At 33.5% G+C, this 13,438-nt stretch overlaps 2 protein-coding genes and 1 long non-coding RNA gene across 4 annotated transcripts; 1 reads left to right on the forward strand and 2 right to left on the reverse strand.

Annotated features, from left to right (window-relative positions):
• Positions 1 to 1,626: 1,626 nt before the first annotated feature.
• Positions 1,627 to 3,299, reverse strand: LOC135152374 (uncharacterized). Its single transcript, XR_010291459.1, has 3 exons — positions 2,573 to 3,299; positions 2,364 to 2,444; positions 1,627 to 2,188 (listed from the first exon to the last, which is right to left on the reverse strand). It is a non-coding gene; the product is annotated as an uncharacterized LOC135152374 (long non-coding RNA).
• A 5-nt stretch (positions 3,300 to 3,304) lies between these two features.
• LOC108192747 (protein JINGUBANG) lies at positions 3,305 to 5,230 on the forward strand. The gene has a single exon (XM_017372378.2). It carries the CDS (start codon positions 3,399 to 3,401, stop codon positions 4,740 to 4,742), a length of 1,344 nt encoding a protein of 447 aa, XP_017227867.1. The 5' UTR covers positions 3,305 to 3,398; the 3' UTR covers positions 4,743 to 5,230.
• Positions 5,231 to 7,195: 1,965 nt separating this feature from the next.
• On the reverse strand, positions 7,196 to 12,779 carry LOC108192312 (uncharacterized). Of its 2 annotated transcripts, none has more exons than XM_064092513.1 (7): positions 12,512 to 12,779; positions 12,130 to 12,322; positions 11,706 to 11,815; positions 10,843 to 10,921; positions 10,687 to 10,754; positions 10,460 to 10,526; positions 7,196 to 7,284 (listed from the first exon to the last, which is right to left on the reverse strand). In XM_064092513.1, exons 1-7 carry the CDS (start codon positions 12,737 to 12,739, stop codon positions 7,211 to 7,213), a joined length of 819 nt encoding a protein of 272 aa, XP_063948583.1. In that variant the 5' UTR covers positions 12,740 to 12,779; the 3' UTR covers positions 7,196 to 7,210. The 2 variants fall into 2 exon arrangements, with proteins under 2 accessions (XP_063948583.1, XP_017227919.1); XM_017372430.2 differs by lacking the exon at positions 7,196 to 7,284 and adding an exon at positions 9,597 to 9,894 and having other exon boundaries at positions 12,512 to 12,776.
• Positions 12,780 to 13,438: the final 659 nt, after the last annotated feature.

Below are 13,438 nucleotides of genomic sequence, written 5' to 3' on the forward strand. Positions count from 1 at the left end.
AGTCACCCTTTTTACCTGCATCAGACAAGGCCAGGCCTCCAGTAATTAGATAATGATCATAGATATATACCTGCAACCATTAAAAGACATCATGAGAAGTATATATATCTTTCTTTATCTACCATTACCCTCTAATCTCAATGCTGGAAGGCAATTAGGTGGTTTTCAAGATCATAAACGCGAGGAATGGAGAATTACGAAGAGTAAGATCCACCATGTAGATGGGGTGCCTAAAACCACCACTAAAATAAGAGCAAGCAACATATAATGGTGGACAAAACTACCCAACCTCACTGATGTGGACAAACTTAGCAATCATAATATATGGGAAGAAATCGGTGTATGGTAACTAACCTAATCACTACTAGAAAAAAGGGCTTAGACATCGGCTAAAAACCGATGTCTATTGAAAACCGAACTGATGTCTTCGCATGTGATGTGAAAGGTAGGGGTATTAGACATCGGTTTTTAGCCGATGTCTGCGAGCATCTTAGACATCGATTCCTTATAAAAACCCGATGTCTTTGCATCAAAATCACCATAAATTACCATGATTATCATTTGAATATAGCTTTGATATGCTATTTATATCATCTTAAATGTATGACATGTGAAAGAAAATAAGGCATGGACATCGGTTATTTTAAAAACCCCGATGTCCACTTGTCCATTTAACATCAGTTTGTTGGAGGTACTGATGTTCTTTTATAGCTTTAACATCGATGCATTAGTGAACATGATGTGCTTTCCATGTTATGACATCAGTTCTTTATAATTTATGATGTCTATATGACTCTTTCACATCATTTCTTTTTAGTGCCTAATTTGTTTTACCGAGTTAGACCTCAGTTTCTTTTAAGATGACCGATGTCTGTTGTCCTGTTAGACATCAGTTCTTTTGTTTTCTGATTTAAATTTTAGCCATGAATCACCTGCTTTGTAATCCGCCAAAATACCAAAACCAAAACACTGATATTACCAAAACCAATATACCAAAACTGAAGAGCAATATATCAAAACTGAAAACCAAAATATAAACATGCATTCAAGCAGTCAAATACATTATCTCATTCATCAAATATTGAAACCAACTACATAATCCAAACCATACAATATCAAAACTACATTGATATCAACACAACCAATGCAGATTAAACACAAAATTACATTATCCATTAATCCATCAAATTATACTGCCAAATCCGTGAATCACATTAGAAATGTGCTTTAACTTTACAAAAAAAAACTAGCAACTTTTTTTTTTGGATATGTCAAGCTCAAATCACCTTGATCAATGGTAAAAGTTTACGAGTTTGCTGACAGTCCTTTAATAACAATTCCATCTGGAAAGGGAAGATTATTCCACTGTCCAAAATTGATTTCAAATCCTACAGAAGTCAATAATATAAGCACTCCTAAAAGAAAGAAAAGAACAATAAAGTTAAGCATATATCACAAAGTCTAACCAATATACAGAGCTTAACAAGAAAGGTAACTCACAATGTGATTTTGCTTGAACCAGTCACCGACTAGCACCATAAAATCTCAAGCGGATGGGGAAAAAGGAACTAGAATGCAGGGGACGGAAAATAGAAGTAGCTCCCCTGTCCAAGACACCCTGAGATTTATAAAACTAATATCGAGTTATTCCAATCAAAATCTTTTATAATCTATTTTTATTAAAATTACTTAGCTTACAGTCTGGATATTTTCACATCTAAATCAAGTTACAACTAAAAGAAATTAAGTTCCACTGTAGAATCACGGGATGAGTGAAAGAAAAAAGAAGGTGCTGCATTAAAGTCGATAAATAGTCATCAACAATTCATGTCAGTTCCTAATAAATCCCGACAGATTTATGTCATAGAATTGTTAAATGAAAAAAAAAACGCTATGCTATCATCCAAAGTCCTATGAACATAAATATTGGACGTGTGAGTATTTAATTAATTTACTGCAGCTCATTGTTTTTTAAAACTGTTGTCATGAAATATTAGACCGCGCACAAATATAAAAACATATATAAATTGTACTAGGAAGCTGAAAGCCTGAAACTAATAGCAGGAGCAGAATATTAGGACAGACCGGGATGGGTTTTGGGTCGAATGAGAGAACAAATCCATCTAGTTCTGTGAGCCTCTGATATAAACAAACAGAGTACTTTCTTGACCCAGCCATAAACATATTACTGCCAAAAACATAAACATAATAATTGACAAATTAGTAGAGACTATAATAAACTGATACAAAAATGTAAAGAGTCTTTGCTATTCAACTTAGTACTAACACGATGGAAACATATCATAGTCAAATCTATCACTTAACATTCAACTTTAAAGAGACTTATAGTTCAGTGTTGTTACTCGAAAGATTCCGTAAACAGCAAGGTGAACAAGACAAAAAAAAATATACTGCAATGACCATGGCATCTCTGATTTGGTTCCCTGCATATGTATACAAGACAGGACTCAGGTAGACACATCTAATTAGTAGATGTAGAACTATGATTGAATAAAAGTAAAGAACAAGAACCACAAAACTAATTGAACTTTTTTATAAGAAAGTAAGATACCTTGAAAAAGAAGATGGAGACTCGGAAAAGAACCCTAAAACCCAATTGAACCAATCAAACCCTTAAACCCAATCGAACTTATAATTTGCAGGTTGCGTTTCTCAGAGCTGAGTTTCAATCTACTAATTGCTTCAAGTTGCTAATTTCTTCGAGTTGTGTCTCCAATAGAAACAAATTAGGGTTTACCCAATTGAACCCTAACTACTATATGAATGTCGGAGCAAGATCGATGGTGTGAGAGAGACCAGATAGACGAGATAGGGAGAGTAGAGGTGGGAGAAGAGAGAGTCGAGAGAGTCGAAAAAGAGAGAGAGGGTCGAGAAAGTCGTCAGTCGAGACTCGAGAGACATAGCCGAGAAGAAAAGAAAGAAAGAGGGGAAATAAGATTTTGGTGAAGGTGGGAAATAAAATTTGGTTAAGGAGGAATATATCTGTAATAAGGGGGAATAATGAGCGGGTTGTTTTTCATTTTTTGAAACTGGGAATAAGACATCATTTTTAACAATAACTGATGTTTAGATTGTTAATAGACATCGTTTTTGATTTATTTGATGTAAGATATACTTTTAACATCAGGGGTATTTCTAACCGATGTCTAAAGTGCGATGTCTAATGTCATTTTTCTAGTAGTGAATTAAAGTAAACATATCACAATTATATATCCTCAGAGATGAGGAGAGATGCAAGAATTATATATCCAAAGAGAGGAGATATGCAAAAGTTGCACATGAGCCTACCACCAAGTTTAACCTGGGCCATCCATGATTAAACATATTGGAGACTAAAAATAAGCGCTTCTGCTTTCTCTTTTTATTTTTGTACCAACATGTCCAATATGTCAATATACACCAGCCCATATCCCCTTCTCTTTATATATATAGAGATATCAAATCACTGGGTGCTTATATTTCCAAACTATCCCTTCTTAAACATAAGAAAGATGTCATATCACCAAAACTATTGCTCAGAATACGAGTCTCAATATTATGAACCCTTCACACAACAAGGATCAACCTCTATGCATTCTCAACCAAGCCTCCGCTCAATTCCTTCCCTCACAACACAAACAGATCAGCAAGAAAACCGTGTTCACCCTATCCAACACCATTGCATCACCACACTCAAGTTCCACAACTCTTACATATCCTCGCTTGCCCTTTGCGGAAAATTCCTCTACACTGGCTTTTCAGACAGAGAAATTCGGGTGTGGCAACGTGACATTCTAACCTCGGAACAATCTCAACTTGATCCTGAAAATATAGCCGATACTGCAGTAATAGCAGGAGAGGGAGCAGTGAAGTCTCTGGTCGTTTTAGCAGACAAAATATTTAGTGCTCATCAGGATCACAAAATCAGAGTATGGCAAATTGATAATCATGAAACAAATTACCAGAAGCTTCTGCAGTTAGCGACACTCCCAACACTCGCTGACCGTGCCACGAAATTACTGCTACCCAAAAACCATATACAAATAAGGCGTCACAAGAAGTGCACATGGGTTCATCATGTTGACACCGTATCCTCACTAGCCTTGTCATCGGATAATTCACTCATCTACTCTGTTTCGTGGGATAGGACACTCAAAATTTGGCGAGCAAGTGACTTCAAATGCTTGGAGTCAGTACGCGATGCACATGATGATGCAATAAACGCGGTGGCATTATCTGATGATGGACATGTTTATACAGGATCAGCAGACAAAAAAATCAAAGTATGGAAGAAACAACACGGGGAAAAGAAGCACTTCCTAGTTGCTACACTAGAAAAACACAAATCAGGCGTCAACACATTGGCCTTGAGCAGTGACGGATCCGTGTTATACTCTGGTGCCAGTGACAGATCAATAGTCGTGTGGGAAAAGGATGAATACGGCAACATGGAGGTTGCTGGTGTGCTTAAGGGGCACACCAAGTCCGTATTGTGCTTAGGGGTGACAAACGACATACTGTGCAGTGGTTCAGCCGATGCAACAGTAAGAGTCTGGAAAGACGTCGACAGGATCTACTCTTGCTTGGCTGTGTTAGAAGGGCATGGCAGCCCTGTCAAGTGTTTGACACTAGCAAGTGATCATTCTTCTAACCACTCCGGTAACACATCTTCCTATCACCTCTACAGTTGCAGTTTGGATTGTGACATCAAGGTCTGGCAGTTTTTTGAGCCAAACCTGTAAAGAACATTTGAGGCTGAGTGGAATATCTTCTGGCTTTACTTATTTTACGTCGTATGAATCTTTTCACCATCCTATTACCTTTTATTAGTAATTTAATATACGAAAACAAGTGAGAAAATCAACTGGAGAAGCTTCATCTTTACAAGGGAGAAGGAGGCTTACCTCAACGAATCCGAGACACAAAACGATCTTCAAGACATTCATGTCTTCTAAATTTCAGACTACGATTCCACTCCCGAGTAAATGGACCTTGTTGATGTGGATGTTTGGGAAAGCTACAATTATTGGACCATCCAAATATCACATGTTTTAAGGGTTATTGCTCCGGGTATTTTTACTCGTTTTTTTGATAATTTAGGCTTATATATGCCTTACCAATGAGTATTTGTTCTAATACTTCTCATGATGAGTTAGAGTCGAACCTGGATGTACCGAGACAACATAGGATAAACCCATCCCTCGGGTTAACACTCAACATTTTTACTTAATATTCAGTGTTTTTGGCTTGCGGCGTCAATTTTTTTGATGATAGAGTATTCAACGATTACAAATAGATTACAAATAGAAATAACATGAGTCCAAGATCTTAACTTAAATGAATAGTTTCTAAAATATCAACTAACGAAGTCTATGCTAATTTGTACCGTCTAATCCCCAAACACCAAGCTCTACCTACATTCAAACAACTTTGTCCTGTCGAAATTGATGACTTTATGTTCTTTCTCTACGTAATAGTCTTATAAACTATTTCTCATGATACCATGTATATTCAGCATTCGATTAATTGATGAACAGTACATTTACGAACTAAAGGCCTCCTGGTGCTTAAAAATCGCCATGGGAGAGAACATGAAAGGAAAAGAAAAAGAAAATAAAAGGATGCCCCACAGAATTTAATATTTCTAAATAAGAAGAAACACATTCAGCTAATACCTAGTAAGCTAGGAAGTACAAAGAAAGCAAAAATGTTCACTTCCCAACAGAAGTCTCAGGTCTTAACTCTTGAATAAGGAGTAACACAGTCAGCTAACAGCTAAAAACTAAAGTGATATTTAATTAGGAATATGTAGCCGGATCTCGAAAATAACTCTTTATGGATTATAATAGTAAAACTGCGGACTCCGGATCTTCCCCAACCCTCATACGGGAACGGTGCACTGGGTACGACAAGTTCACTAGGATAATACTAGCACAAAGCTGACATGTATTGTCATTTTGCTTAATGAACCAGCCAGTAAGATTGAAACATGGAGCACTAAACACAAGAATCCAATCAATTCCTAGAAAGAAGAGTTAGGAGAGGTGTATAATAAAAAATGTTGAGCTTTCACCTTGAGCTCAGGAACTAGTGTCCATCAACTTGAGTTGCTTTTTCATTTTGTTTCTTCCCCACTTTTTAGGCTCCAAACAAGTTGTCTAGTTCTGTAATCAACTAGATTAGAATAAGTTAATTACTTTATGAATGGTTATACTGCAACACAACTTTTTCATTCGCCTGTAATAACCAACCCCAATACAAAAATCATATGCAGTATGCGAATATATATATTTCAGCGAGGAGTCAATAATGTCAGCTAAGTAACTTATGATATTATAATGTCAGCTAAGTAACTTATGATATTACTCGGCACAACAATGTCGTACATAAGTAAAACAATCAAAATCAAATCAATTAGGCATGTAATGCTAGAGTAAAGGGGGCAGGAAAAAAAACTATGGCCTATTTGACATTGTAGCATCAGTTCAAAGATATTTATGACTTCAGTTTCTTACCTCCTACATACTAATTACTACTCAAAATTCCCTCGGAAGAAAATGGGAACTTCAGGACTTCTTGTTGATCAACAGTAGTAAACTAATCTACCACAGAAAGGTTTAAAGGTGACCCCTGTGTTAGATCAAATAAACACAACACAATGCAAATCAGATATCGATAAACTAACTAAATGTAAGACGACATAATTTACAAAACAAATCTACCTAAAGAGATATCATCGATTATAATAATAATGTCCAAGAAACTAATGACATTCTCTTAAATAGCTTAATTACAAGTGTAAAGGGGGTGGGTAAAGCCTTTTTTGTCCAATTTGATCTACACATAAGAGTTTAGCTGTTTCATATGCAACCTTGGCAAACAGGGTAAAGTGATTAAAATTTATAAAACCTCCCGTCGCAATCATATAAATCGACATAGATTTATAATTATCCATTAGAGCAATCCAGTCTCATCCATGATGTGGCTAAAGTTGCAGTGACATCAGCTGGGACAAAAAAGTACAAAATGCACACAAAAAGCTCTACAGTAGTACTACTAGCAGAAATGCAAACATAATCATATTTTCCACACTAAAAGCCTAATGTACATGAATTTGCCATCCACTTTCTACCTACACTTTTTCAAATTGAATGAATGTAATCTAACTTAATACTGGAACGAGTTTCTATTACTAGTGAACAGAAAAACTTCAATTTCGTACCCGCTCATAAGTCATTATATTCCATTCCAGTATAATGTTCAAAACTGACCTCCAGATGAACACTGCAGCAAAGATTGTAGACTTGTAAAGTTGTACCATGAGATCATGTGCCACATGAAGTTGGACTGTTACTTTGTTCTAATAAGACTAGATATGGCAAAAATAATCTGATCCGACGGATATCCAAAATTTTGGACTTACCGAACCCGATTTTTTGGATTTTTTTTATAATTTAGGTAAACCGATCCAAAATCTAAAATGTGATCCGAACCTGATCCAAATTCGAAATCTGGAAAAAAAACCCGAATATGTGTGTGTGTGTGTGTGTAAATATATATGTATATATATATAGGGGATAGTTCAATGGGTAACTCTTTTATTCTAGTAACTTTCAATCCTGGCCATAGATTATATCTGCATGTGCACCTAAAAGCTTGTAACCGCTGCTTGTAACTGCTGCCTGTACTGCTGAGACACGTAGCACATGTATAAACCTTAACTATTTAGTCACCTAGTTTTTTTTTATCTTGGTTATGTATTTCATTTTATTATATTCTTAATTTTTTTATATCAGATTTTTTTATGATAAATATTTTTAGTTTTTGGATATGCATTATACTACCTATATGAAAGATACATAAAAAATTAAATTGAAAATATTTATACAAAAAATATCTAACATGCTAAAAGTAAAATACAGAAAAAAAAAATTATATATAAATAAAATACAGAAAATGTGAGAAAAATATAGTATTTGTAAATACAGGACATTTATTCCTATTTTTTATATTTGAAAAAGTTATGTTATGTATTTAAATAATCTTAACTACGTTATGTTAAAAATTATTTTTATAAAATAAAGAAATATATGTTCTGTATTTAAAAAACTTAAAACATATTTTGTATAACAAAACATAAAACATAATGAAATTATAAATTAATAATAAACATGTGAGAAAAATATAGAGTATAAAAAAATACAGGACATTGTATTAGTTGTATTGTGTATATTATTATTTTCTAATCTTCAATTTTTTATATTTTAATTTTGAATATATTTATTTGATACAGGTCTACAGAACTTGTGGTAGGTTTCTACATAACTTTAGGTTTGACAAGCAAATTTCGAATTTACAGAACATAGTTTTCAAATACAGAACATATGTTCTGTATTTCAAAACACTATTTTTTTTTTAAAAAAACGAACATGAAAATATATGTGTTATTACAAATTGAACATGTAGGAATTAATTGCAAAACCAAATAATATTATTAAGAAAAAATACAGAACTAGTTGAAATATAAAAAGCACGCAATAAAATTAGATGGGGCGAATAAACTACATCACATAAAAACAATACAGAACATGAATGAGTTAATGTACTATTAACAATATTTAATTTTTAATTTTTATAACATTGTTTTTCATAATAAATAGTATACCTATTTATATTTTTTGTACAGTAGTACAGAACACTAAGAATAAAGTTGTACGTGTCTTTCTATTCTTTAGCCTTGTCAATTTTTTTAGGTTAACTGCTAGCATAGTTACTAGGTTACCAGTTTAATGAGTTCCTCAGGGAAGCCCCCTATATATATATATATATATTATAATATCTATTTGCATATATTATATATTATACGATATAATATATAGTAATATATTATAATGTATATACCATCTTATATTCATATAATCTATTAAACTCAATCTGACTTCATGAGGTGTGTTTATCTATTTCCAAGATGTTAAAGTAGTTATTAATTCATGTATATTAAGTGTTAATGATGTACTATATTTGTACACCGGGGAAAGTTAATGTATATGATGATTAATCGTTAAATATTATTAATTCAAATTTTCAAATATCAGGTATGTACTTTATCCAATTCAAAAAAATTTCGAGTTTTGGGTATATACTGACTTTTGGATCGGATTCAGGTTCGGGTTCTCATTTTCGAGCATTTTTCGGGTGCAGGTTGGGTTCGATTATGGATAAAAATTCGGGTTTGGATTTGGATCCCGTCATCCAACCCGATTGTTATGCCTATTGAAGACGTCTCCACTAACAACCACTGCAAAGCCATAATATTGCTTGCTTAAAGGAACATTAGCATCTAGATTATTTATTAAAATCTGTATAGATTTTTTATTCTTCATTAAATGCTCTAAACTTCTAACTATAATGGCTACTTGAATTAAGCAATTTTAACCAAGGGGCTGAGATCTTGCAGACTTAAAGAGACATGATGGAAATCAAATCAAAAAAGAAGTTATTATGAATATATCCAGACAAGTAATCAGAATTCAGAACAAGAATTATAAAACAGAACAAAAAAAAAAGATAGACTCAAACATTTTCCACGCAGGCAATCAGAAATGGAAAGATGTATTCAAGAAAAGGATGGTGCCAACAAAACATATAAGAATCCCTGTCAATATACATCCTTTCTCCAGGTTTATACATTGGTTTTAATTAAGTTATTTATATTATAAAGTAAATGTACATAAAAATTTACTGAAGCGAATGTCAGAAAGCTATTTGTCATTTTAATTATTTACAATGGCAACTTTGCCGGTGTACCCGGATCACGAGGATATTTCCTTGGGGTGGAGTAATCTTTTAAACATATGATTGCAGTTCTTTGTCCATGTGGGCTGTGTGATTCCACTGTATTCAACAAAAAGTAATCATGTGAAATCAAGAAAAGCGCCAAGAAAAGCGCTTTGGTATGGTATTATATAAGTAGATGAACAGTATCCATTTGCCATTTCTAGTAGAACTACGCTGGTTTTTCAGTTAATGAGATGTGAGTAATAGAAAAGGACCATGTCTGCAGGCTAGACACATAAAAAGAACGATGAGTTTCACTGAGCTTTAAGTTTCAAACAAACACATCTCGCAATTTTTGAATAATAAATCAATTGCGAAGAAACTCCATACTGGGACAAAACAAGTCAAATCCTGCTCAATGATGTGCAAAGTTGGTCCTGGACTAGCATTAAAGTGTGTAATTTAATGATAATAAGTTTATGACTACATGAATGATTATAAGTTTGTGACAATATGTGAACACATTGTTTTGCATATAATTGATTTTATACTAATATACTTTATAAGTTAACCAAGAGTAGGTCCACAGTATGCACACCAAGGGTGAGTGCGTGCGTGCGTGCGTGCGTGCGTGTGTGTGTGTGTATTCAAGTTATATATTATAATTTTGAGGTAGGTATACCAGATAACGTCTGGAGCAAAGAAGCACCCATAAGATAGATTGCTCTGTGAGCTCTCTGAACCTCATCCTGCAATATGTAATAAGCAAGAACAGTTAGGCTTCCCCTTCTTCCTATTAACTTAAGGTGTGAGAGATCTTTTCATTCTATAGTGCCTCATGTTCTAAATGTCAGTCATAAGAATTCTACTAAACCATATTTTCGTTTAAAATTAAGATGGCTCAAGTACCTGAGGATCATGACCTTTTGCAGCAACAAACAAACCACCCACACGAACCAGAGGAAGACAGTATTCAGCTGATACATTATACACAAAGTACTCCAATAAGGTATACAAAAAAAAAAACGCAAATAAATTTAGAATGGTATTTATAAATGCAATTACCTAACACTCTCATTTCTGCAACAGCTCTTGCCACTGCCACATCAAATGCCTCTCTGAAATCAGGATTTTGACCTAAATCCTGTACTATTGAAAAGATTCAAGAATTATCATTTTTCTATCCACATGAACATGTAAAGGGGAACAGATAGAAACCTGATCTTGAATATGATAACAATAAGGTTCATTTAGATTTCCTTTGATGTATTTAGGCATTAATGTGGACCATGTTGGATACAAGCAATGCACATATCTATTCTTGCAACTTGCAATTTTAAGATAATACTCGAAAACTAATATTTGATGCTTGGTAAAAGATTTCAATCATTGAATCGACAAATGAATAAAATATCTAATTACATGAAAAAAAAAAGCGTGTTACATAGACTGTCAGACACTGTTACTGTTGATTTATGTAATAAGCATGGTTAGCCTTTAGCAACAACCGCAACTGTCATGGTCAACATAGACTCGAGATCCATAGAGATGCCCTGTAAAAGTGTATGTCACTAGAGCCGTTTTTTGAAGTTTTGTAGCCACACCACTATGTAAGTTTGAGTTATTTATTACAAAAATCCATTCTCATCTATTCCATAATGATATGCAGTTTTGACATTTCTTCTATTAATATTAATTCTATTCATCCATGAAAATGAAAAGTGACTTACTAATGAACTTAGTTGCATGATATACTGCATACCGTTAGCACCAAATGAGCGCAAGCACATAAAAGGGGGGAAAAAAAAAGAGCATATGTGCTTCTAGTTTAGCAATAAAAATGGTGAGCATGGCTAGAACATATAATACTAAGCTCCTTTATGCACTAATGGGGAAAACACTTAAATGACTATAATGTCAATATATACCTCAGCCCTTCCTCGCACAACTTGCACATTTGACAAACCAGTCAGCTCAATTGCATGCTCCAAGAAGTTACACCGCTTGTTCATAGACTCCAGAAGCTTCACATTCCAGCCTATGTATAAGCAAAATTGTTATTAATTTCAAGCACCAGTGCTTATCCCAATAAACTAATCGTTATCCTACAATAATAGTTCTGTGGATAATTACTTGAGGTGAAAAATCTATATAACGCAGTCTTGTCGTGCAAAATACTTATTCTACCAGGACAATAAAGAAGTTGTTCTTATGGAAAAACAACACTCCTGAAAGTCTTCCGTAACAAATTTTAAAATACCACAAGGAAAAAAAATGCAAAATAGGGTCCTTGATTACAATTTCACAAACACATATATCTGAATTCTTAATAAAGTACCATATATGAGCTACCTGGGCACGCAATGGCGAGAACCAAACCAGGAAGCCCAGCACCACTACCTACATCAACAAGACTAATTTCTTCACAAGAAGCTCCACATTTCAATAGATACGAACTTCGAATTGGAGGAATCATCGCAAGTGAATCCTCAATGTGCCTTTCCATAACCTCACTTTCCTCCCTTACCGCAGTAAGATTCATCTTCTGAAAAATCAAAAAAAAAAAAAAAAAATAGCCATTAACACATAAACACACATTTATTTATGTAGAGTGATTTTAGCATCGAGACTAAAGAATTAAATCCATATACAAATACAAGACTAAAAATACAATGTTCAATTACGCTACAAGCAGGAAAAATATTATTTAATTGAGGTTATCGAAGCAATATACCTGGTTCCAAAGAAGAAGAGCATCCACGTAGACATGAATCTGTTCTTTCTGACGTGGAGACAGGGTTTCAAAATGTGATGTCTTAAGAAGTGCAGAGGTTGTTGTATGTCTTCTGTAAAATGTTTTGAGTTTGAAAGGTGTTAGTTTTGATGTCTGAAAGTGTTTGATAAAAGACCCCAGAGAGTTTGAATAAGAGAGGGAAAACAGACTTCCCCGGCTTGCGAGCATTTTGGCGGGCTTGTTCAACTCAACTTGCAAGGGACATCTTTTATCTTGTGCACAATTTGGGCCAGAATTATTGTTTGGACATCAAGCCCGTTTCAAATAAGTTCGGTTAAATTGATTTGTTCGTTACCTAAAATATTAATGAAAATGATATAAATATCTATCTATATCTATATTATCTATACTAGCCTATAGCCCGTGCGAAGCACGGACGACCATATAATTTTAATGTGATTATTTATAAGTCTAATATCATTTTATTTGTGTTTTTTATTAATTAAATAAAATGGCATTAAATTATATTAGTTGATTCCATATGTGAATGTTTATTTATAAGCTTAATATTTTTTTAGTGTTATTTTATTAATTAAATAAAATGTTATTAAATTATATCAGTGTGTTGGTTATATTCACTTTTGAAAGTTTGTCTTGTTATATATTTTTTTATATTATAAAATATTAACATTAACAATCAATTTGTTTTTCCATATGTGAATGTTTTCTTAAGATTAATATATTATAATGTGGTTTTTGATTAATATTACCTCATATTATTCATATTTCATTGCATAGCAAAGGATACTATTGTATTTGAAAAAATTTAGTTATATTAAAATATTGAGCTGAAATTGTTAGTTATTGGTAAAAAAATCTATTCATTTAAAAATTTTAGTTATTAAAATATTTTTATTATCTATATGT

Source organism: Daucus carota, chromosome 4, assembly GCF_001625215.2.
Source record: "Daucus carota subsp. sativus chromosome 4, DH1 v3.0, whole genome shotgun sequence".
Lineage (NCBI taxonomy): Eukaryota > Viridiplantae > Streptophyta > Magnoliopsida > Apiales > Apiaceae > Daucus > Daucus carota.